This window comes from Netta rufina (assembly GCF_964035555.1).
Source record: "Netta rufina genome assembly, chromosome: 5".
NCBI lineage: Eukaryota > Metazoa > Chordata > Aves > Anseriformes > Anatidae > Netta > Netta rufina.
The window spans coordinates 19,404,464-19,429,832 of NC_140128.1; the positions used below are offsets into that span (position 1 = coordinate 19,404,464).

The 25,369-nt window shown below is 51.0% G+C and overlaps 1 protein-coding gene across 1 annotated transcript; it reads right to left on the reverse strand.

Moving 5' to 3' along the window:
• Positions 1-1,005: 1,005 nt before the first annotated feature.
• CRACR2B (calcium release activated channel regulator 2B) lies at positions 1,006-24,863 on the reverse strand (the record flags this gene model as incomplete). Its single annotated transcript, XM_084287435.1, has 17 exons — positions 1,006-1,212; positions 2,060-2,136; positions 2,476-2,583; positions 3,884-3,998; positions 5,846-5,927; positions 6,166-6,307; positions 6,440-6,731; positions 8,623-8,702; positions 12,594-12,648; positions 13,185-13,256; positions 13,938-14,125; positions 17,773-17,865; positions 17,997-18,087; positions 18,442-18,588; positions 20,760-20,928; positions 23,125-23,236; positions 24,651-24,863. 17 exons carry the CDS (start codon positions 24,861-24,863, stop codon positions 1,128-1,130), a joined length of 2,121 nt encoding a protein of 706 aa, XP_084143561.1. The 3' UTR covers positions 1,006-1,127.
• Positions 24,864-25,369: the final 506 nt, after the last annotated feature.

Below are 25,369 nucleotides of genomic sequence, written 5' to 3' on the forward strand. Positions count from 1 at the left end.
AAACGGGTTCAAGGAGAAACCCACAAGGCATTAAGAGCAACAGAGCTGTGAAACAGAGAAAGCATCACACCCCAAAGGACACAGGGGCTCCGTGCCCAGGCACAGCAGTGGCTACACAGTGTCCCGCAGAGCCAGAGCAGCTGAGAGGAGCATGTGCATGGCCAGATCCTACCTAAAGGGCCCTGCTCTTGCTTGGGCCCTTTATAAGGAAAGGGAGGAAAAGCTCCAGTAGGTACGTTTCACAGCTGAGGCGGCTGCCTCGTGACTCCAGGCCATGTATGTACTGCGGATATGTCAGCTCCTACCCGCTGGAGACCTTTCAGGAAAGGATAAGAGAATGGGAGGAAGCAGGCGGCACGCAGCCATAAAACAGGCTGTATATGGCCCCGCTACATACAGCACAGCGCCTGCAGTAGGTGCCAGCACCACGGTCACACACGAGCCTCAGGGCAATGCTCAGTGTCCTGTAAGCAGCACGAGAAGGAGGGTAGCAAAGCGAGGAAAGGCGCTGGGATGAATGGTTTTACCAGCTCATAATGTGTCCGCACATGGAATCAGTTAACTACAGAGGTGGCAAGTTAAAGCAAATTTCCCAGCAAGTGCGGGGCCCGATTCAGATCCTGCAGGGATGGACGGAGGCTTTCCCAGTGAGCTCAGCAAGCTGTCAGCTGGGCTCTGCTCCGACAGAACCGAGGGGAGGAGGATGCTCTGAGACAGAAGGATTACTACCTAGAGTTAGCCCAAATTTAAAATTCTCTCTTTATTTCTTACACTAAAATAATCCATTTAACAGCTCCCACTGCTAGGCCACAGTGCCAGAAACAGAAGGAAACGGCATTTTACATGGAAGTGACCACTCTGGACAGAAGGTGCATCTTGTGCCAAAACTAGCCCAGTTCCCCCGAGAAAGCAGAGACCAGGGCTGTGTGAGAGGTGGGAGATGGAGCAGTACAGATCACACGTACATTTTGGCCTGGTTTAGTGCCTTGAAATTCCCAGATAGGGAAAAGCTGCGGCTCCCCTAAGTCTCTGCAGACCCAGTACCATCGGATTCAGCTTGCTCCGAAGGAATCCCAGCTTCACGAACTGGCGCTGACACGCGTCTCTTGCTGACATGTCGATGTGCCTTACGTGCAGCACCCCCTCCTCCTGCTGACATCTTCCAGCTGCAGGGCATTCTCCCTCTGCCTGTCTTCCTGTGCTGTCAGCAACCTGCAACGAGCAGCATGGATCGGGAGCACATCAGACTGCTCAGCTACTCCTGCTGTGGCACCTGACTGCGCTCCTTGGCCATCATCCAGGGCCAGTTAGGATTGTAAGAAGGGAGTGGACCAAAGACTGGGCTTCCCTGGGAGCTGGGCTACATAAACCACACACACAAAATGAGCACCAAGGCGTGCGCTATGGGACACATCATTTATCTGTCTAAGTAAATCGTCCCAGTTAATAAACAGCCAAGTCCTGCTGTGAACTTAACAGAGGTGTTACAGCAGGAGGGGGAGGGATAAAAGAAAACAAAAGGATATTTTTCTCGCAAGATTTCAAAGAATTTTTCAAAAACACTTGCTTCTTTAAAAACTAAAAATCTTAGTGCAAACCTCCTTCCGCCTTACAAAGTATCCCCCTTAACCTTATCTTATCCTTAGCAAGAAAAATGTTACTCCCAAAATATCACAGTCTCTGTAACGCTTAGTAAGGAAGAACTCCTCCGCCCTCCCCAGAAGCACGTGTGGATTGCAAAGTGAAAACGCCAACTTAAGATCTGGGATAGCACACCCAGGTTTTGTGATGCAGTGCTCAAATTCAGCTCCTGATTTTTCACCAGGCAGCTCCACCAGAGGAAGGTTTGTATGTGACGATGTCCAGCCTATGCCTGGTGCTCTCCAGCCACAGAAGATTAGGGCCCTGGAGTCAGCGGGGAAGAACCTATTGCTCCAGGTGCTTTAAGTGCCATGGCAAAGTCAGTCTGACAGCGCCTCTTCTTGCCTACTCCCTAGGAGAGCCCGCACCAGGGACCTACAGCCGGGGAAATAGCAGGGGGGCTGCTCCCGTTACTGACCTGGCCATGTGCAGCATGGGCTCCATGATGTTATAGCCGGTCATCGCGCTGCACTCGTAGAAGACAGCCTTGTATTCCTGCCAGGGAGCACAGCACAGCACGCGCCCACTCAGCCGCCAGCTCACCGCACCACGCACCCGCAGCCCCGGCAGCTGGCCCACCCTCAGCACCAGGGTGCACCGCGGGGGTCCGCGGGTGGGAAAGCAGCCACCTGCCCTCCCCTCAGGAAAAAAAAAACAACACTAAACATCCCTGCAAGGAGGCACTGAGCTTCAAGAGTGCCTCGGTGCGTGTTTGTGTAGGGGCAGGGAGGGAAGAGAGGGAAGGCACCGCACTGGGCAATGTCCCCCGGTTGCTCTGCTCCCAGCTGCAGGGCGGCTGCCGGGCAGGAGGAGCAGGGGAGCACAGAGGCACACCTTCGCCAGCCGTTCCCCCTCCACCCTGGGGACGTGCCGGGTCTCCCTCTGTGCGGCATCCGTTTTATTTCCGAGCAGAAAGACCACAGCTCCGTCCTCGATACCTTCCTGCAAAAGAAACAGAGCAAAGCACCCCGGGGACTCGGCTGAGGGACAGAAATATCTCGAAGCAGATCCTGCTCCAGCTCATGCAAACAAGAGCTCTGCCACTGCCTTCAGTGGCAGCAGGATTAGGGGCCCTGAAGGAGCTGCCAAAATATTCCCTTCAAGCACATTAAGGGGACGTTCCTCAAACAGCCCCAGGGACTTGTGGAAGGAAGCTTAAACCATGGGAATATATTTCAAATGTTTGGTGTGTGCCGCCGGGATGCTGAGAGAGGGGAGGCAGGGAATAAATTCTCCTCTGGGAAATAAGAAGCCCAAAGAAAAGGCCAGCAGCCTATAGGGCAAACTGCATTTAAGACCAGGCGGGACTTCTGTCCTATTTTTTTTTTCTGTCTGTGTAGTGCTGTTCATCTGCCATGCTGTTCTAAGCTCAGCCATCCCTTGCTGAAAACCCTCTGGCCAAGTTGTGAGGGGCTGAGCAGCTTCCAGCTCTTACAGTCTCTGCAGTAACTTATTTCTTGGTGATTCCTGGAGCCCCCTACCTTTGGTTAAACTCCCTACAGCTCCATCACCAGAGTAAGCCTGCAGGATGGGGCTGGAAGTTATTTCCAAATCTGACTGCCCTGGATGACTTACAGTACCTGAAGACTTTAGGTTTCCAAGCAAGAAAAATACTAAGATGGGAGAAAGAAAGGAGAGGTTATTAAAGGTTACAGAGTTGGGGTGCTTTGATTTTCTGAGTGCTCATTTTAACCTTCCTGAAAGGAGCCTGATTTTCAGAGCCTAGTTTTGAAAAATCTTAACCCTTGATCTTTTAAAGTCCAAAGAAATAGATTTTTTTTTTCTCCCCCAGCAGGCCTGTGAAAGTTACAGTACTAGAAGCCTCCAACCTATGCTCATTTATTCCATTTAGGACTCGGTTTTTGAGACTTAACATGATGTAAACAAAACCAACTCTTGACTATTTCACAACATATTTAAATTATACAGAGGTATTTTTGTCTCTGCTTGCAGAGATGAGCCACAGATGAATGCTTTCCGATGAGAGTTTGCAGGTAAAAATGGGTGGGATTACCAGAGCACTGAAACAGATGCTGCCACTGGCTTTGTGGTACCTCCAACAAGCCCCTGGTCCCATACCATCACAGTCAGCACCCGTAACATCTGCTTCCACAATTCCTCTTCCCAAGGCCACCAGGACCCCCCGAGGCTCCCCGAACACTGCTCCCACCCTCACTGGAGCGAGAGCAGGGGCAGGCAGCGGCAGCAGGGCCAGCAGTGCCAGCCGAGGCGCTGCTCTCACCTGGACGCTGCTCATCCAGTTGCGCACCGCCGTGAAGGAGCACTCGGCTGTAACGTCGTACATCACCAGAATGCCATCCGCCTTCCGGAAATACTGCTTGGTGATGCTGCGGAACCTGAGCCCGACAGAACCACAGGCACCCTCAGAAATGGGAAACACACCTCAGAAACAGGAGGAGACTATCTGGCTTTCAGCGCAGGCTCCCTGCATGTGCGATGCGTCCCCTGGGGCTGGCGCACGCGGACTGGTGACAAATAGGTCAAGTCCGTGGGCCTCTGGGACCCCAGGCAGCCACGAGTGAGCAGTCTTTCCCAACACGCTGTGCTGAGAAAGCAGGAAGGCAGGCCTTTCCAGATTAGGAAAAGAAACGCGGAAAAATCTGTTTAGGTGGGATAAGAAGAGGTAGTAACCTGTTAAAAGGGAAGTGGATGGAAAAAACGTGATCTTTCTCTAAAGTCTGGAAGATTCTGCAGACTAAGCTGTACCACAGAATAAACTATGCGTGCGTAATGTCTGCCCCAGTGTTGCCAAAACAGCAATTAAGATCTCAGCATCAGCAGTCTGTTTTCAGTTTTAAATCTACAAAGCGATGCTGCCATACATAAACTCAGCAGTCAGACACAATTTCCAGGAGAAACTCCCACCAGACATCCCCTTTGTCCTGTGGGTACCTGTTAGAACAACAGACTTGTATTTTGGGAATAAATTCCAACAATAAATAATAATAATAATAATAAAAAGCTTAAAACCTGAAAGCAGCTTGTGATAGGCCACGATACAACGTCACATTGCATGCAAACTGATGGAATTAAGCGCAGCACGAGGATGAGATCTCAGCAGGCAGCTGTGTGTTTCTGCCCTGCACAGGATAACAAGCTCTCCTATTCTATTAAGAGCCAAGAAAACCCACAGCAAATAGTGACCCTCCTGAACCCTTCAGCTGACTGCCTGAAGCCTGTTGTGTCTCCCTGTGATAAGGCCATGCCATTCTGGCAGCTGCCCCAGCTGAGAAAGCACAGGCTGTGTCTTTGGCAGCCCAGGTGCACCTCTGCAGCTACAGGACAGACTAAATGCTCCAGAGGAAACAAAATGCAGCGTAAACTGGTCTCAGGGGAGTCACCAAGGAGCTCTCCCCTGCCCGCTCCAAGAAGTTCTGTCTCCTCCATAGGATACACAGTCGGGCCCCTCCAGTCAGAAGTAATGCGTATTTCTCTAGAGGTAAGGAAAGCTTTGGCTTCTTTCCAAACCTCCTCTTCAGTATCAGTGCTGAGCCAAGTTCTTTCCTGCAAGCACACATCTAAGACGTGCTAACGCTTCAGGGGCATACTCTAATGGACCTTCTGCACAGCCAATATATTGAGTTTGGCCTCTGACACAACCTGGCCTCAGTAAGCAGCCACGTTTCATGTCCTAACAACTTCCTGCTCAGCTTCAGCACTGAAAAAGAACACCACAGTAACCCCCCCAAATAGAAATCTTGATCTCTTCAGTGTGAACCTTGAGTTTGGAAGGAAGAGTCCACTTCTCAACAGAGCATCCTACAGGTCTAGCTGGCTGAGGCAGGCAGCACGGCCATTCTGCTGCCACAGCTCCGGACTGCCGTGCCTCCAGCTGCCTCCCAAAGGCCTGGTCCGTACTGAGCATAAAACACCCAACACTTCTTGCCAGGCTCTGAGGTTGGCAGTTCCCTTGCAAAAGCTTTTGATCTTAAGCTTCAAAGTACATCCTAAATAAAGTATAATTTACACAGAGGTAGTGGTGGGCCTGCGTGTCTAGCAGCGGGTGAGTGAAGTGCGTCCTCTGCTACTCTGACCCTCTCCAACAGGTGACACCTTCTAGTGGTGGCCTGTGCTTCTGAAATCATTTTCCTAGGGACTGAATCCAGTGCACACATTCCTTTCCCTCTCCTCCTCTTTTCTACGCTGAGCCTGGCAGTGGGGAACCCTCACAGAATTTGCTTACCTTTCCTGTCCAGCTGTATCCCACAGCTGCAAGGCAACTTGGGTGTTATCCACCATCAGGCTCTTCACCTGGTAATCAATACCTGTCAGGGAGGCAACAACAATCATAAGACAGGGTGGGGAGAGAGCTGCTTGCCATTGCAAGGCCAACGAGCAAGATCAATGCTAGTTCAGGGAAACTGCCAGTTTGACCCAAAACAGGGAGAGGCACCACCTTTACTTTTAAGGGTAGAAGTTGTCTGGGCTAAAGTGATGGAAAAGAAGACCATCTCCAGGCCAACTTCCCCGTTACTCGGATGAGGCAGGAAGCCTCTCACGTACCGATGGTTGCGTTGAGCTCAGCCCAGAACCTGTCGTAGCAGAAGCGGTGGATGAAGGAGCTCTTACCAACGCCGGAGTTCCCTACAAACACCACTTTGAAGATACGATCCGGGGAGCAACTGGCCGGTTCCAGCACCTGGAGCTGCAACAGGAGAAAGGGATGCGCTTTTGAAAAGCCCAGCTACAGACTGTGCTTTGGTTTAGGCGCTAAATCACAAAAAAACATTAGTTGTGCTACAAATTTATGGAGGCTGAACCCCACGTAGTCACTCACCCGGGTTTCGGTGCCCACAGGCTGTCCTCTAGGAGGCAGTGGAGCATCATCCAATCCATCGGCATTTCTTCTACAGCCAGCATCACCCTTCAAAGCCACCTTCAGCCTCTCAGCATCTGCTGCCACCGGCCACTCCTTGGCTCTGCTGCTCTCCCCAAAGCTCGTGCTGCCTCCTTCTCCTGCCCTCAGCCACGCCTCGCTGCCTGGGAAGTATTTACAGCTCTTCCTGTTGGGTTCCTCCACTGCCACATCCACGGGGAAGGTGACGGGAGGGTCCGCAGAGGCCAGCTGTCTGCATTAAAGCCCAAAGGCACCAGAAATGGGGTTTGGAGGGGAGGAAGAGCAGGAGGAGGGGGCTGCCAATTCCCCAAACAACCAGCGCGATCCAATTAGTGCACACTGCTTGCAGGAGCTCTGCTTCACATACACACACACCCCATGTTCCCTGGGACTCAGGCACCAGCAGCACCCCTGGGGGAAGAGACACAGCTCACTTGAGCCATGCTGTGCTCTTATCTGCAGATATTTCATTAATTTTAATAAAAACCCCTGCCTTCTGGATTTTTCACGGATCCTTTAGTACTTCCCCCAGTACTGAAAAATTAGGCAAAGTAGAAGAAAGGTTTAAAGAACAAACAAACACGAAAACAAGCCAGCAGCTCTTTGTACACGCGTGTTGCTGCCCTCTGCTGCAGGCCCACAGCCGTGCTGCACAAAGCAAAGCTCCAGGACTCGCACACAGTGCTGAAGCAGAGCCCTGCTGAGGCCAGGCAGCAGCAGAGCACACTCAAACTGTTCCCACGTTGCTCCACCTGGCATTGAGTGCCATCAGGGAGCCATAACCCCAAAAAAAACTTTTCTTTTTTTTAATTATTTTCTTCTTTTTTTAAGCTTCCTGCCAGCCATGCTGTGCTCTCAACAAACCCCCAGGGCTCCTCTGCCCAAGACGTGGTGCTGTGCACAAGGGCAGGCTGATGCATGTGTCACGCAGTGGGGGCAGAAACATGGTAAGAGGAGGGACAGTCTTCAAATTACAGCTAGGAATAGCAGGCTTAAACCACTGCAAGCATTGCCAAGGAGCGAGGAAGCATCCTAACTCAGCCTTGGCTTTCTGTGGTTAAAGAACTAGAAGAAGGGAGCAAGAAGACTCAGAACTCAAAGGCTTTATCCACCAGGGATCTCCGTTATCTTTGCTAGACACCGGATTGCACTTGGAAGCAAAGAAGACAGAGCCCAAAGGCTTATTTCAGTCAGTCTGTCGAGAGGCAACACATCCCACCTCTCTCTGTGACATTTCCCCCTTCCTGCTGGTGCAGAAATCAAGGCCACCACTCCCTCTCGTGCCTGTGCCCACACCTCACCACGGCTGCAATATTCACCTGCTGCCAAGCCTGGGCTTTTGCTGTTTAATGGAGCTCACGTCCCTGGTCATCCTCCCTGCATCTCCCCAAATCTGGAGCTGGGCAGCTGGAGCCTCTCCCCACGGAGAACAGGCCCATCCTCCTGGGCTCTGGGGAACGGTCCCCATCTTCCAGGGCCAGCTGGAGAGGCAGCAATGAGAGGCTGAGACTCAAAAGCCTCTTCAGGGAAAAAAGGAAAAAAAAAGGAAAAAAAAAAAAAAAAAAGGGAAAAAAAAAAAGGGTGTTTGGTCCATGCCTGCCGCTCGCCCAGCTATGAAGGAGCTCTGCCTCAGACCTAGCCCAGCAGCTCCCAGCCAGGGCTAAACAATCAGCCCCGCTCCACAGTTCAGCTGGTTTGCCATCAATCCAGGAGCCTGGAGCTCAGCTCTTACAGAACTGCAAGCACTGAGGGTGAGTCAAAGCTGGGAGAAACTCAGAGCCTTGCCCCGTGTCTCCAGCTGGCACCAGGAGCAACTGGGAAGGGACGGGAGCCTTGCAGAGAGCTGGTGAGAAGGAGGGAAGCGTGCCACCTTCAGAGCCTGTTTGGGGCTGGCAGATGCCGGGGAAATACAGCTCCAAAAGCCAGGCCACCACCACGTCTTTGTGTTTTTGTGTTCCCCGACAGCACCCTCAGGCCACGTCTCCCCTGTGCTCCCACAGAGAGACAGACAGACAGACAGACAGCACCAACATGGGACCAGGCAGGACACACGGACAGACCAACGGGGTGCTCCAGCGGCATGGAGCGACAGCAAGGACACGACACAGAGAGGCCCATCTAACCGTTTGACCGGCTTGTCGTCCTGCAGGGAGCTGCCTAGCACTGACCCGTTCTTCTGGAGGGGCTTTGTGCTCTGGGGCGCCTGGAAGTTGAAGAGAGAAGGGTGAGGAGTGGCACTGGGACTGGCACCGCAGGCCGCCCCAGCTGAACCAGCTGCCTGGGGTGCAGGGCTGGAGCAGCGGCGGTGCCCCACAGGCTCCAACAGACACCAGCACAGGGGTCGCTCCTCGCAGCTCAGCTCACTGAACTCCTGCCAGAAAGCACCACTTTCCCCTCTGCAAAGAAGCCACCAAAAAATGACGGTGTCTCGAGCTGTAGGAGCTGTAGCTTCCCTCTGTCAGCCACAGCTCTCCTTCCTGTGGCTCGCTCACCCCTGTGCATCACGGCTGATTCTCTCTTTCCCCCACCTGCCTTTTTATAATGCTGGTGTTTGGTGGGACAGACCAGCCCTGTACTCCACAGGTACTCACCCGCAGCCGCACAAGTACCAGAGGAAAGAAAGGAGCCTGCTCTGCCTCACGCACTCGTTGCCACGCTTCGCTCCCACTTACCTCCCCGCGCTCCCTACAGCCATGCTCAGCGCCTTCCCGAGGAGGGGGGAGCAGAGCAGCTCCCACAGCCCTCGTCCCCCCGCTGCAGCAGCTTTCCCATTCCCAGGGTCAAGGAGAAGCGACTTGCTGTGATCACACAGGGGAGCCTGTGGCGGAGCGAGGGCTGACTTGCCGGCTCTTCGCAGAGCCACACCAAAGCCTTGTCTCCCTTCTCATGCTCCATCCTAATTGCTCTGTAGACCCCAAAACCACCAAGCGGGAGACAGTGCAGCAGGGTGCCACCACCCTGGCACTGGGAGCAGGGAGACGTACATGTATGTCCTCTGGAAGCCTGCAGATTTCTGACACATCCTCCCAAGTTATTTTGGGGTAAAGGTGGAGAAAACAAAGGAGCCTACAGCCTGCCAGATCTGCAGCAGTTTTGAGGCGACCAAACGCCACAGGCAGCTCCTGCCAGGCCTGCCTTTGTGCTGCCCGCAGCCCAGGGGAGGACCATGGAGATTATTTCTTCAGTAAGCCCAGGCTCATTTTGAAAGGCAAAACCTGAAGAAGCTGCTTTGTGGGCCAGAACCCCCAAGGCACCTTTACCAGAGCGCAATTCAGCAAGAGGAGGCACTCTGGAGTCCCCAGAAGGCCTCACCCAACGGGGAACTTAAAGGAAAAAAAAAAATTACATATAAAAGTGGTGTTTAGGAACAGCCTGAGCCCCAGAAGCTATCCAACACAGAGAGCCACCGCTCTGCAATGGACTTTGTGGTCCAGCCAGCCAGCGGTTCCCCAGCAAGGATGGAGGAGGAAGTTTTCGGGGTCTGTGCTGGGAACAGCAGGTGTGCCCGAGGGCACTGTAGACCCACAGAAATGAGGAAATGGCATTATGGCCCACCCAAGGTTCGTCTGAGCTGCAATCTTCAGGCCACCTACAGAGCAAAGGGACACCCAGGCAACCTGCTACCGCACTGCCCTACCAAGGGGAAGCGGCCGCCTGCGGAGTACCTACCTGGGGAAGAAAGGAGAAACAACGGGGGTGTTTTGCCAATGGTTCTGCCATGCTTTATTGGCCTGCTGCCTTTATGGAACATGTGGCTTGTCACAGCGATGGTAAAGGGACAAACATGACATCACAGCTGTACAACACACAGAGCGAGGCTTCCACAACGGAACAGCACACATGCAAGCATTTGGGATGGGAAAGAAAAAACAAATATATAGAAAAAAAGCATTTTCTGGTTTATTGGTGAAATACAAATGTACGTCCATTGCAGCCAAAGTTCCAAAGCACTCCTTGTGATGAGCAGATGTGAAATTTGCTCACTCAGGGCAAGACCTTTGTCAACATGCAGCACACAAGGGAAACTCCACAGATGGGTGGGTGCAAAACAGAACCCAGCAGCGGTTTGCACACAGGCAGAACAGCCACACGTCGCTATCTGTGACCCAGCCACCGGGGCCAAACTGCTCCTCACCGTGCTGTGGGGCCGGGCTTGCCCACCCCGGCAAGGCCAGAAACTCTTATGAAGAGCAAGGCATTAGGCTGGGCACTGAGCAGTGCAAAGGAGCAGCAGCTGGGTCGCTGCCAGCCACGTGCAGCCCAGCGCCTCCTTCCAACCACTTCAAAGTCATTGCTATTAAAGATCCACTGTTTGTCATCCCCTCATCTCAGAGAAATAACATAGCCCTTCCCAGCACTAGGAGAGGACATTAAGGCTTTATGTTTCTTTTTAGCTTGTGAAAGCACTGACAGTCTCTGCCAGAGCGTGTCACGCACTAGGGATCCACAGCAGAAGGCTGGACTCTCCTTTTTGCTGCTGCAAGAAGGATTGCTATTTCCTCTCCCTCTGACAGCGGGACAGGCTGGACAGCAGATCTTCTGCAGGTGCGTGACGACAGCAGCGTCTCTGCAATCCCCTGGAGCCCTGTTTTGCTGCAGACTGAAACGAGAATGGCCAACGAGATGTCCTGGCTGACAAAGGAAAAAACCTTATTCCAGTGCAGGCTTCATCTGCCAAGCATGACACAGCCATGCAAGATGAGCAAAGGTGGGAGCAGGAGTTCACCCTGCTGCTGCACCCCTGGTGCCAGCAGAGGAAGGAGAAGGTGGCTCCTCACCACGACTCTCTGCAAGGCCCTCTCTTGGGTCCACCTGCAGCTGTCGTGTTTCAGAGCAGCCCCAGGCGGGGCACAGCAGGAAAGCAGCAGAGAAGGAAGGGGAAGCAGACAAACTTGGCACACACAGGCACGTACCTGAACCGTGGTCTCCACGGGGCACCCACCCACCCACGGGAACCCAGCAGCTGCTGAAGCATTACACATGGGAAGAGGAAGCCCTGGCACACACACACACACATCACATGCACTCACATACGCTTACTGAGCAGCTTTAAAAATAAAAAAAAAAAAAAAAAATCTTCCCTTGGATTGCAAAAACACACACAGGCACATGCACGCACACCTCACCTCCATCCAGAACAGTTACTGGAGTTATTTTCTACAGGTGCTTTTCTACTTAGAGATGAACTCCAGCCTCTCCCCCAGCAGCTTCCCCTCCGCAGCGTCCTGTCTCCTATCCAGGCACTCTCCCTGTGCTTCCTGTCTCGTTCCCTCGCACACCAGCCAAAAAGTCTCTCAGCCTGCTGCTGCCTCTCATCACTGCAAGCCAGCTACTTCCAGGTCTTCAAGTGCAGCGCGGTGGCACAGCCAGGAAAGGTGCACGGCAGCAGGGGTGGGTCCAAGATGGGCACAGAGCAGCCTCAGCAATGACATTTGTGAACAACAAGACTCTTTCATGAAAAACTAATAATTAAAAACAGATCACATATTTGTACTCGTCTTAGGAAAGGCCAGAGATGGCACTGCCAGTCCCAGACGTTCCCCAGGGCTCAGAGGCCCCCTGCTTTCTCCTAGCCCTCTGATACAAGGCTCGTTGCTGCACCTCCACCACAGGAGCTGCCGCAGAGGAACATCTGAACACACCTACTACGAACCCAAGGGGTCAGAGAAATTCTGAACCCCACTTTGCCCCTCCACCCCGGGTCAGCAGGCAGCACACCTGGGAATCCATCTTCTTCCTCACCACCACCCAGCTCCAGGAACGCATGCAGCTTCGCTCCCCTCCTTGCACGTGCCCGAATCCTGCCCAGAAGCACAGGCGCAGCACGTGCAGCAGGCAGCACGCGTTCAGCCCTGCCCGCGGCTGCGTTACAGTCACGAGCTAACATGCCTTGGGTTACACCCGGGCAGCTGGAAAGAGCAGCCAGCAGAGCTTGTCTCCAGAGGTGCCACGAAGTCTCTATAAGCACCACAGCAAGACTCGTGAGGTCAGGTCATTGTCCCCCGTGGAAGGGATAGGCCCCCAGGTGGTGACAGCAACAGCAGCAGATGAAAGGAGGGTGGTTGGGAATTAGGATTTTCTTTCTGAGACTAACCGGCTTCTTGGCTTCGAAAGTGTCTCGCTCATCTCGAAGTTTCTTGTTCATCTCTCTGCTCCAAAGGAAGACACAGGAGAGAGACAATGAAGCACTCCCTGAAAACGCGGTAAAGGCTGACATTTGAAAGCTAAATGGGAAGGGAACTCGGGGCACAAATACAGGTGCTCTTTATTGCTGAGCACGTTGGGATTTCCAAGCATCCCAGCTCAGGTAACAGGCTCTGTATGCTACCCTTTAGTCAGCAGGGAAAACTAAATTCCTCAGCTGGAGGGATTACTCAGCAAAATAACAGCCTGTGCCCTGCTGGAGCTGACCGGATTGCAACTGCTCTGTCAGCGCCTAGAAAAACAAGCAGTGTGAGCACTTGTCGAGTACACGCCCATAGCTTTCTCTGGGAGAAACCAGACCTCAGCACTGCCAGCGAAGCAGGCAGCCAGCATGACAAGAAAGGCCAGCCCCCCACTCCTACCCCCAAAGTGGCCATCGGCCATGCCAGCCATTTGGGCTCCCCTGAGGAAGGAAGCAGGGTCTGGTCTGCGCCCCTGATGTGCACGAGAGCTCGACATCTGCATGCAGTCCTGTTCTTACCTGAGGAGCTCCAGCTGCCGAAGGAGGCTTTGCTTCTCTTTCTGCATGTTCTTGGAGACTCTGAACACATCCCTGGGTGAAGGGGATTTAAAAGACATAAATCAATGGGAGAGGAGACGTAGAGATCCCTTTCTTAGGGACACAAGTGATGTTCACAAAGATTAGGGCCTGTCCCATGCCAGGAGAAGTCGGAGGAAGCAGCACTGCCATGGGAGCTGGGACCACAGCTCTCCCAGTCTCCTCCAGCATGAGGGCAGGGAACCCAGCTCTCCCTTCACACTCCAGTTTCCCCAGCTGTTAGGGATGGGAAGGATGCTCACTGCCAGCTGGGAGCGTAACATGCCAGTGTTGCAGCTGAGTATTATTAGATTAAGGCCAGAAGCAGGAACACAATTGGTTAGCATAGGGTCTGTAGGAACTTCACAGAAGCAATGATGAACTGGAAACAACAAGGAGGAGAAGCCTCCTTAAGGCTGAGGAACATTTCCATTTTTACAGGGCTTTTAAAGCCAAATATCAATGAAAATACTCGTTTCCCACTAAAGGCAGTGGGAAATAGCAGTAACGTACCCTTTTTTGGCCCATAGCACCACTGCACGTTACCTCTCTCCCTCAAGAAGAAACAGACAATCTCCTGGCAAGGCCAAGGCTTCTAATTAGAGATCCTTTTTCTTTAACTACTTGCACACTTTCCTTCTCTGCCTGCGTTCCTGCTCAGACAGCCCACACAGCCCCTTCCCTGCCCACTCCTACCTGTCCTTCTGCTCTTGCTCAAGCTGGGCCTCTTTCTGGAGCTTCTGTAGTTGCCCCTTCACAGCCTCCAGCTCCCACTTGCTTTTCTCCAGCTCCTCCAGCAGGTTTTCGTTCAGGTGCCGGAGCCTTTCATTCTGCACACGGGTCTCCAGCTGCTCCGTGTTCAGAGACTGCAGCTGATGTTCCAGCTGTAACGGGAGAGGAGGAGGAAGAGGTGTCAGATAGAGAGAGGAAGGGCTCTGTGCTGCAGTCATGACTGTAAAAATAACCTGAAAGAGCAGGCATAAACGAGGCAGAGGGGAGGAAAACACTACTCAGGTCTACAACACCACCAGGGGTATCAAGAAGGTGAACTGGAAGCAATTATGTCTCATCAGTGCCAGCACTGGGGAGCAAGCAGCACAATTAGTCAGGCACAGCTGAGGAAGTGCTTCAGGCAGTGCAAGGAACTTGCTGTTATTGCAGAAATTGCTGCAGAAATCAGAGTGCAAATGGGGCTCAAAGGAGAACTGGAAAAATCAGGGTGGAAGCAGGGCTTATTGAGGGAAGCATAGCTGTTGTAATGCATTGTCTGGTTTAAGGACTTCTAAGCCAAAAAAGGGATACATCTAGGTGTTGGGGCACGTCACACTGCTGACAGAAGGGAAGGTAAGTGACTGGGTGCCTTTTTCTACTGTTGGAGACAGAACCTCGGGCCAGAAGTGCTGTTTAAGTGCCACTGGGGCACAGTGCCACTCCAGACAGCACAAGACACCAGCACAAACAACAGGCCTGACTTGGGAAGTTCAAAGCCTGCTGCCACAAGTGATGTGATTCCTCGCAAATGGCTGGCATAGTCTGGGAGAGAGCCCAGGGTGGATGCAGCAGCCCAGTTCTCTCGTCTCAGCCGAGCAGGGCGTCGCTAGGAGGAACACACTGGCACGTCAGCATCCAGCCAGCCGTGCCAGCTAACCAGGGCCCTCTGCTGAAGCTGGTGCTACGCAGGAATTGTGGTCCCCACAACTTGAACCGAACGCTCCGCTTCCACGCTCACGATTACCCAGGCTGCACAAGCTGCCTGTTACTAAATGTTTTGCCCACGCACACAGACAAGTTTAGCCCTTTGAACACCATCTGTGACAACTTCTTACCACATAGACAGAAAGTCAGGCACTGTGAGATGCGATCTCACCACAGGGCAGGTACCCTTACGGAAATGGAAATCCATGAGTGCTTTAAGTCTGCTATCTCCACACCTTCAGCTAGACTCTCTGAGGGAAAGGAAAGCAGCATGCTGTGGACAAGATAAAGTGCTTTTCTCCTTCATACTGCTCTCTGCAAATGCATAGCTACAGCAGTCATGATCAGAGCTCACCCTTCCTATGTTCCTTGAAACACAAGCCCCACATCTCTCCCCACTGAGGCTTCAAGCACAAGTCATGCCCAGCTTTGCCTGGACAGCTCCAGTCCTTTGGACATCACGGAAAATTTGCGCCCAGCCACACATGCTGAGCAGTCAAATTCAGAGTAAGAAACAGCAACAGCAGCCCACAGCCTCTGGGTCTGTCGATAACCCAAAGGGCAGGCTTTAATTAAAACACCTGCCCCTCCTTAAGAACTCTCTGTCAGAAAGAGCTCTGGTTTTACGCTGTGTACACTCAAACAGTACTGCAGAACAGCACGATCACAATACTGGCCTCACACCACAAGAGGGACCCGGCTATCCTTGTAGCTTGGCATGAGCCTCGGAGTTAAAGGCATCAGAAATGCTCATTTGAGTAAGAAAGTCTCGACGTAGTCCCATATTCTGCCCTGAGCCATGCCACAAGGAGATACTATTTAGGAAGAACACGCCAGGACAGCCACTACGATCTCCATCCCCAGCACCTACAGTGCTGGACTGGGGATGATAAGTATCTCCATCCCTGATTATTTCTCCTTTTCATGTTTACAGATTCCTGTCCATTCGTTTGTCCAACCCATTTTTGAACTGCGGATACTGCTTTCCTCTGCAACCTCCTGTGGTAAAAAAAATGCAGTTTTCTAGTCCCCTTGTAAAAAAGTATATTCTTCAAGACCAGTCTCCTACTAGTCTCACTGAGTGCCCTTCACCTCTGCTGTTGTGGGATTTAGGAAATAATAGTTCCACGTGGATCTTATGTTTTATATATAATTATGTAATAATATGTAATTATATATAATAATACTGACATGTTTTATACGCTACATTATACAATATAATATATAGTAATAATAATTATGTATAATAATATACAACACCACCCCGAGTCCGTAAAGCTGTTATACCTTCCCTCAGCCTCCTTCTCTCCAAAGTTAGGTTTAAGTTTTCCTAGTTTCTCCTCTTAAGGCAAATGCTCCATTTCCTTAATCCTAAGCAATTGTACCTTTATGTCTCAAGAATAATTCTCAGGGGTCCATCTTGGAGCTGGTGCTGTTTAGGGTCTATCAATGAGATGGACAGTGGGACTAAGCGCACCCTCAGCAAGTTTGCAGGTGACACCACGCTGAGCAGTGCAGGCGATCCAACAGAAGGAAGGGATGCCATCCAGAGGGATCTGGACAGGCTGGAGAAGTGGGCCCACGTGAAACTAAGGAGGTTCAACAAGGCCAAGTGCAAGGGTTAGGGTTAAGGTCAAGTCATTGAGAGCAGCCCTGCAGAGAAGGACTTGGGGGTTCTGGTGGACAAAAGGCCCAACACGAGCCAGCAGTGTGAGCTTGCAGCCCAGAAGGGCAACTGCATCAACAGAGGGGTGGGCAGCAGGGGAGGGAGGTGATCATCCCCCTCTGCTCTGCCTTTGTGAGGTCCCACTGGGAGTGCTGCATCCAGGTCTGGGGCCCCCAGCACCAGAAGGATGTGGAGCTGTTAGAGCAGGTCCAGAGGAGGCCACGAGGATGCTCGGAGGCTGGAGCATCTCTCCTATGAAGAAACGCTGAGAGAGTGGGGGATGTTCAGCCTACAGAAGAGAAGGATACAGGGGGACCTTACTGCAGCTTTTCTGTACTTAAAGGGGGCTTATTGAAAAGATTGGAGGGTGACATTTTGCTCGGGCAGGGAGTGACAGGACAAGGGGGATGGTTTTAAACTACAGGAGGGGAGAGTTAGATTAGAGGTTAGGAGCAAATTCTTCACTCAGAAGGTGGTGAGGCCGTGGCACAGGCTGCCCGTAGAAGCTGTGGATGCCCCAGCCCTGGAGGTGTTCAAGGCCAGGTATCCAACTTGGATTCCTCCAACCACCAGCACCTTCCAAGTACCTCCCATGACTTGTTTCTGCTGGGGTCTTAGTTTTTCAAAGAAAGGAAAGACATCCCCAATGGACTATCACATACAAATGCACATAGCAGGGACAGAAAGCCAATGGAAAATTTCTGCTTTGATCTTTTCATTGACTGATTGATCAGTACGTCATCAGATGCTGAAATGCAAGTGTGCAGTACAAACAACTCAAAGCATCACAGAACTGTTCCCTCTGGGTTATTCTGGGGCAATAGAAAAACTACAGAAATTTGGCTTTTGCATGTGCATACACAGCTTTCTTACACACCACAGAAGGCCCCAATTTCACAATTTCCAAGTCTCTACCCCATTTTCCTTGCCAAATAAAGGCAAGGCAAAGTACAAGAGAAACCCAATCAGATAAGATGAGCAGCCAGGATGTGACAGGATGACACTTCAGCTGAGGACAAACCAATCCACTTCAACACTTTCAGGGACAGGCGACAACTAGACTAGCCACCACTAAGTGTCAGCTGATGAAAACCACCCTCAGACAGAAGAGGTCTTAACAGAAAGACAGTAGAAGGGGATATGCTTTAGAAAGGCTTTGGGTCCTGTTACCTTCTTCTGTCGGTAGAGAATTTTCTCCAGCTCCTGCTCTTTGCTGCGCAGCTCCTTTTGGAGCAGGTTACTCCTGTCATGTCTCAGTGCTTCCTGCAGAGGTAAAGACACACAGCTGCTGATGTAACACCCAGCACAGCTAAGAGCTGTTCCTTGGCCAGATGAGCCACCACCCCTGCTTCAGACCAGAGAAAGTTTGACTTCAGCCAAGAAAGACGAGGTACCTGGCAGATTATCCTCTCCCTTTCTGCTTTGATCTGTTGCTCCATTTCTTCATAAAGACACCTGACTTCTCGGTCATGGTCTGTCTCCTTCCTACAAAAGGAAAGGTACATTGTCAGGAGAGAGAAAGAGAATGCAGAAAGAAAACAGGAGATGTGGTGGAAAGAGTTCTACTAACAGCTGTGCAGCATTGCCAAAAAGTTATTTGAGTGGGATTTTAACCAGACCAAACATTATTGGTGTGTACCGATGCAAAACAAAACTGTGGCAATTAAAACAAACCTGTGGCAATTACGTCAAAATAAGGAGTCATTTTATTACAGCAAGAAAAGAGCCCATGTCCTGTAACCCAGTCTCCCCTTGTCCTTGAGGAAGAATGTAACACATGAAATTGCATCCAAGTACCAGCTGGTTCCTGGCAGCAGCTGGCCATGATGTTCTCCTTACCGCTTCAATGCCTGCTCCATGGACTCCTTCTCATGATTCACCTCCTTGATGTACGATGAAACACGCAACAGAAACTCCTCAAAGCTGGGTAAGAGCTCCGGGCGCTCCTTTCGTAGCCGAGCCCAAAGCTCCCGAACCTCACTTGGACTGGAGCAAGCACACAAGAGAGAAGGAAAGCAAATTAATTTTTGTCATCTTCTGGGTTGTTACTCCAACTCCAATACACATTCAGGGGCTGACAGCCTGCCTGTGACCTCCTGCATTACACCACACAGCAAAGAGGAAGGGCAGACAGTTTCTGAGCGTGCACAGCAACTGAGAGCTACTGCAAAGTTAACAGGAAGGAGGTCAGCTGGAAGAGCAAAGCAGTTACCTAGAAAGCAGTTCTGGAATGATTGTTTTCCAAGCACTCAGTCATAACACATTTGGTGTTTAAACGAAGATTGAAAGAGATAAACATTCAGCAAGTTTGCTGTCAGCTGTGATCAAGCAGCAAACTCTTAGAGACAGCACACATCACATTGGTTTTATCACACCATGACTGTACTGGTGGGTGCTGCTGCCCTTGTTTGTTTGCTTATTCAGCAATTTTGGGAACTGAGGCACAAACAAAAGAAGCAAGTTTTCCAAGGTGTTGCATTAAGATTATGGAGGAAGCCCCAGAAATGCAAAATCTTGTTTTTCTGAATCTGCAATAACAATTGTATTGTTTGGCATTTAGCTCATCACAACTGGTACACAGCACTTAGAAACTCAACCTTTCTCAAAGAGTCTCATAAGTCTCGTTTGTTTTGGGGTTGTGTTTTTTTTATTTTATTTTTTTTTAAATCCATGGATTACTTTGGAGAAACTACCTTGAAATGTACAAAACAATTATACTCATAGCCATTATCCAAATAGAAAGTTTTCTTTACCTATGTATTTGTCTCCCTTAGTATTCTTCATGAAAAAAAAAGATTACCAAAAAGCCCTTGATTCCCTCTGCCACCACCACAAGATAGCCTCCCACTTTTGTCTCAAGTTGAAAAAAATTACTGACAGTTCTTCAAAACTTCAGATTTTAGATAACAGAAAATATTCAGCTCCATTAACACCCAAAGCCATTTATCTGTAGCAAAACCAGTGAAGATAGCTCAGATTCCTAATCCATCCCCAGTTAAGTTCTGGTTTTCGTTAATTCCTTACAACTGGCTCGGCACAGAAGTATGATATGAAGTAGCTGTTGGACTCATTGCATAAACCTACAAGTAAGTGGTCGAAACAAAACACAGGGTAAGTCCTAACACACTTTAAGACCAGATGCTTCACAAACAGCTGTAGACAGCAGAAGCTACTCATCCAAAACAATAATACAGCATTTCACAGTGTCATCCCATTCTTTGAGGCATAAAAGCTTCCCAGAAGTTTTCTTGAGAAGCTGTTTAGCATTAAAAAAAAAACAGGTAGGTGTTCTGTATCACAATGAAAATGAAACAATCTGTTTCATGACAGACGATGCTCTACAAGCAGCAGAATCCTTGGCTCTCAGCTTCTGTCTCCAATCCTGTCTATCTCCTGTCCCTGTTGGGAGCAGGGCTGCTCCCAGCAAGCTGCTGACAACTGTTGTACTACGACACCTGAAAAAATAAAAGCCTGCCATGGATGCTGTTGGGCCACCCCAGCACCAGCAGGTGTGCATCAGTAAGAAGCAAGTATGGAGAATGTTTCACTCGGGAAGGCCCTAAAAAAATCTCTTGTGGTGTAGCAGCTGCATGACACTGGGGTCAGCAGACTCTGCCACTGCATGAGCACTGATATCCATTTTTAAGGCGCAGGTTTTTATTCCTTGCTCGTTTTAGCCTCTCACCGTTCTCAAGATCAGCCCAGCCCCAAGCAGCCCCTTGAGCACAGATCCTTCAGGCACGCTCTCAGAGCTAAGATTCTCTGGCCATGTGTGAGCAATCACACCCCCTTTTGGGAGAGACAGCACACACATCCTCCTTACCTTGTCTAACCCTCACAGGCTTCTTTTCATTTGCTGCGTGCCGATGAGTTTCCACATCAATTGCTACATGTTACAGCTGTGGTATTGAACTTGCAGTTTGGGAAACAGAGAAGCACTGCACTGAAAGTAATTTATAACCGATGAGAAAACCCAGACTTCACGGCATTTGTTACCAAGCATATGAAAACACGAGACAGCAAGACAGAAAACGCAAGCAGTAGTTCAGGGAGCAAGCAGCTCACTTCACCTCCTTGGTGTTCACTGGTACTTTCAAGTGTCAGCACTGCAAGTTCAAAACAGGACAGAAGTAGGGCCATGAGATTCTCCTACTTACTCTTCAAATACTTGGGCTGCTCCAAGCTGCTCCATCATGGAGCAGAAGCGTTTCTCTTCATCATCTGCCGGGTCCATATCATCTGACCAGCCTGACTCAAAGGTCTCCTCGTGACTGGAGCGATCCGTCCTTCCGGCCCCCTGACACAAATCAATCCCTATCAGCTTTCCTGATGGAAGGAGAAGGGAAGAAGGAGAAAAAAGGAAGTCAAATTAGATGTCACTTAATGAGCTGTTGTTCAAGTGGCAGCCCGACACAGCTCCACCAGAAGCTGCATGCATGCTGCTCTTGTAGAAGACAGCTCCTGGTCAGCAAAGAGCCTCCGCTCTGATGTCCTGAACGATGTGTCCAGTGTCCAGTCTTCGATGCTAGCACTGAGGCTGGCTTCCAGCCTGACAAAGGGCTGCTATGGCTCTGCTCACATCTGTGCTAGGATGATCTACCACCTTGGATCCTCCGCACGTGGAAGATGGCATTTGGTCATTTCACTGCTGCAGAGCGGTGCTGTGGATGCGTTTGTCAGTGGTGCCACAAACTCCCTCTGGGACTGCAAGCCAGGCACCAAATAGCTCTGTGCCTCGGTTTCTCAGCTTATAAACAGTGGTGGTGGGAGAGCATCACCCTTCCCTCCTCATGTGCTACATCTGCTCTGATTCAAGCACTACAGGACGAGGACTGCCTCCTGCTAGGACTGCGTGGTGTCTGAGCAAAATGACCTTATCCTCTCGGCACCCCCTCCGGCCCCATCCCACGTATGTTCGGCTTCCAGCCTTCCAGATCCTGTTTCACGCTGAGACACTAATGCCATGAGAATTTCATGCTATGCAAGGCATGTGACAGGAACTGGTGCTGGGAACAAATTCTTAAAGAAACAAATTGAGTGAGCCTGTCCAAAACTCAGGCCCTCATCCTGCACACCGAGGTCAGGCCTCCGTTAGCAGCCACCCTTCACTCCCAGGACACATCTGCTTGGATCCAAAACTGACATCCCAGCCACGGGGCCAGGAGCCAAGGATGTTCAGAGCATGGCTAAGAATATGAAGCTGCTCTACAGGGAAAATATCCCAAATCTGTGCACCTCCCATCATTTAACTCTACCACGTCTTGGCTCCAAATGTCTTCACCACATCCTCTCCGCTAACTACATATACTGTGAGAAGTCATCTGTAAAAAACAGTGCTGAGGTTCTGATGCAAGCTTTGTTTCCCTTTCTGTTGTCCCTCTGTGCTTGGATGCCAGGGATTGCATTCAACATACAGCAGGTTGCCCCACTGCACTTCCTCCTCCTCTTCCCAGGTGGTCACAGCTCCACTGCACCCTGGGCATCTGCTAGAGACCTGCCAGGCTCGGGGCCGCTCCAGCCCAGCATAAGACACACATTGCTGGGGTCTGCAACACATTTTCCTTCATTCTGGGAGTAATGCGGAGGGATGCAGAACCTAGCATCCTCTCTCCCACTCTTAAAATGTGTAAAAAAACCTAGAGCACAAGCAGGCAGGCCCACTCCAGCTTAAAGCCTTGGACAGTTATTAAGGGGGTGGATTTAGATTAGGCATTCTGGATGTCTACTTAAGAAAAGAATCATTATCTCTCATTAACTGTCTCACAGAGCTGGAAAAATTGAGGTAGGGAATGGTTGGAAGATTGTTTTGACACCCCAGAAGGATCTCACATCATATTGCTAAACTGAACGTTTTAAACTGATGCTCTTCTTGTCGGCTGTGCAGAAACACCCCGTAAGCTCTCAGAGGCCATGCAAGAAGCCCTCTGAAGAAGCAGAGCTGATGGCTGCACAGTTCCCAGCTGGAGCTCTCTCCCTTGATCTCCCCCCTGTATGCTCTGGAAGGACGACAGCAGTATGCCAGGCCCAATTCCTGAGCTAAAGGTCAGCCTGAAAAGGATCTCAGTGAGGCCAGCCCAAGGAATGACCATACGGAGAAGAAATGGAGAAATGAAGTGTTTTGCAATAAAGTGTTTTGCCCAGACTGGAGCAAATGTCAGGGAGCCAGGCTGCCAAGACAGGGTGGTACCTGACGAGTGGCTCTGTTCCAGGCTGAGACACAGCAACCAGCCAGGGTGGCCCAAAGGAAGATCTGGCCTGCTCTACCCGCACTGAGGCAGGTACCCTCATGATGTCTGCCTATGGCTAGCACCCCAAACCCAAAAAAAACCCTGCTCAGTCAGGATACAGCTACTCCTCCAACAGCCCTGTACACACACCTGCTCCAGATATTCAGGTAACCATGGGGCACTGCCACGCATAACTGGTACAGCTTCAGCAGAAGCACTGCGCTTGCAGCTTTCTTGCCAGCATAAAAAAATCTGCAACAGATTTTTCCTTCCTCTTTCTCTGTGCAGTCCTTACCCAGCCCCATGCTGAACTCCACAGGCGTCAGGTATCCATTATTGTTCTGCTCCAAGCTGTCAAAAACAGTCTCCAGCTGCTCAAGCGTCAGGGGGAGTTCACTCTGAAGCCGCTGCAGAGAGAAAAAGAGGGAACAAAATGAAGGCATGACGCAAGGCTTCCCCGTGACCTGCTCTGTCTCTGCTGGACCCAGCTTTCTGTGCCCGGGCTGGGATGAGACAGTTTGGGGTGTGCCTGAGTCACACCACAAGCGCCCGTTTGAGCCCACTGATAAAGCTCTCCATCACCTGGTGATCCAACCAGGCCTGCAGAGAGAGAGCTCCAGGTTCTGTTGTTTGAAGGGAGCTCATCCCTCTTCCAGCCCCACTTCAGCCTCCAGCTCACCGCCTGTCCCAACCCAGCCCTGCCCAGGCTCTACCCAAGGGTGGCTGTGCCTTCTGCAGACACTGCTGCTCCCAGGGAGCTCCGTGGGCACATCAGGTCCCAGCTCCACCTCTTCAGCCAGAAAGGGGGCACAGACTGGTGATCTAGGACTCAGGGTGTCTGCGTTCAGCTCCTAGCTCTTGCAGGAAACCTTGCAGATCACAAGCAAAACATTCAGTCTGTAGCAGAGAGTTAGCTTCCTTCTGTCATCTGTCTGTTGGGATTGCATCATTATTCCCGCTACGCAGACAAGGAACAGAGAGATTTCCTTTTGTAATACATGTGCAGAGTACACAGTGCCAAGGGGTTTCCAAAGAAGCTTCCAAATAACATGAGGTCTGGGCCAAAAACCCGTCACCATCCGTTAAAAACTCAGCTTTAGATAAAGCTTAAGAAATATTTATTAACGTCAGTATACAGAATGAGGCATCGCGCAACCCAGGAGTCAAAAGTCAAACCAGGATTTGTTTACTAAACTGGACTTGCCAAATGTTAATCAGAGACTGAGAAAGAGATGGGACAGGAGAAAAACAGCCCACATGTAACCTTCCTGATAAAACGTTAAAGCAAAAAGCACAAAGAAAGCGAGATTCTGTTAACACGGGCTGTTTTGAACAAAAAGCAGCAGAATGTATTATACCAGAGCAAAAAAATATTCAGGCTTAAAGAGAATGTCTGAGATAAGGCTTCAGCTATGTTTGAGACAAAAACAAAAGTTAGAGGGCTTTTTTGTTGTTGTTGTTAAAAGACTGATGGGCTTGTTGTTGTTTATAGTGGTGTTATTTTGTTTTTTAAATAAACCAAAGATTTTTTCCCCAGATTTCCCATCCATCGCATGCTTAACGTTTGTAGGATCTGTTGCAATTTTTTTAATTATATGCATTCCTTACAAATTTGGGATTGCAGTCCCAGGAATTCCCAAGGGGTACACGGCCTCCCCAGGAGTTTTGGCAGCCAGCTGTGGCAGAGCCTGGCTCGCAGGGAGGCAGACACGTGCACGCCCATGCCTGCCAAAGGATAAGATATGCCACGTTCTCCCCCCTTCTGGCCCCCCATGCCTTTACAGCTCCTCCCAGGAAAGGGGATGGATTTTTTTCCCTCACCTGCATGTCCAGCTTGGTGATAAAGCCCTTCTCATCCTTGTCACACAGCTGGAAGAGCTCCCTTGCCTTTTTGAGCATCTCCACCTCCACCTCTTCCAACGCAGTCGTTCGGCTGGAAGGAGAAGCAGCAGGAGTCACCTCACCCTCCTCGGCCCCCTCCTCGTCTGCTTCCCAGTGGACGTATCTCAGGCACGAACCCCTCCGCTTCTCCATCTTGTCAGAGCTTTCTCCCCCAGGGCAGGGGCAAATGGAAGAGCTGTGGGGCAGGAAACAGAAAGCCCAGTCAAACGTCACCCTCCGCTTCTTACCACTGCATCACCTGGTTACACGCCTTGTTGATGGCTGATATTCAGCACCTGTGTCTGCTACCCAGCAGAAAGCTGTGGGTTTGGGACACAGAGAGGTGGCAGAGGTATGTGCTGGACACCACACGGGCACAACCAGGCTTGCCACGCGGCTGTAACCCTCCGTGCTGTGCGCTGAGAGCAGGGCCAGCTCCCTGCCCGCGATGCTTCCCTCTGCTCCGCGTTCCTCTGGCATCAGCACGAGCTCTGCCTCCTCCTGCTGCTTTTTTGTGCAGACCTGCACCACAGCTGCACGAGCCCAGAGCAGGAAAAGGCAGCGGGGAGGAAGATCTGTGCAGGCGATGGAAGAAAGAGGAAAACGATCGCCTCTCCCACCCAGACCCCATATCTGACTTCCCAGCGCTGACATTTTCT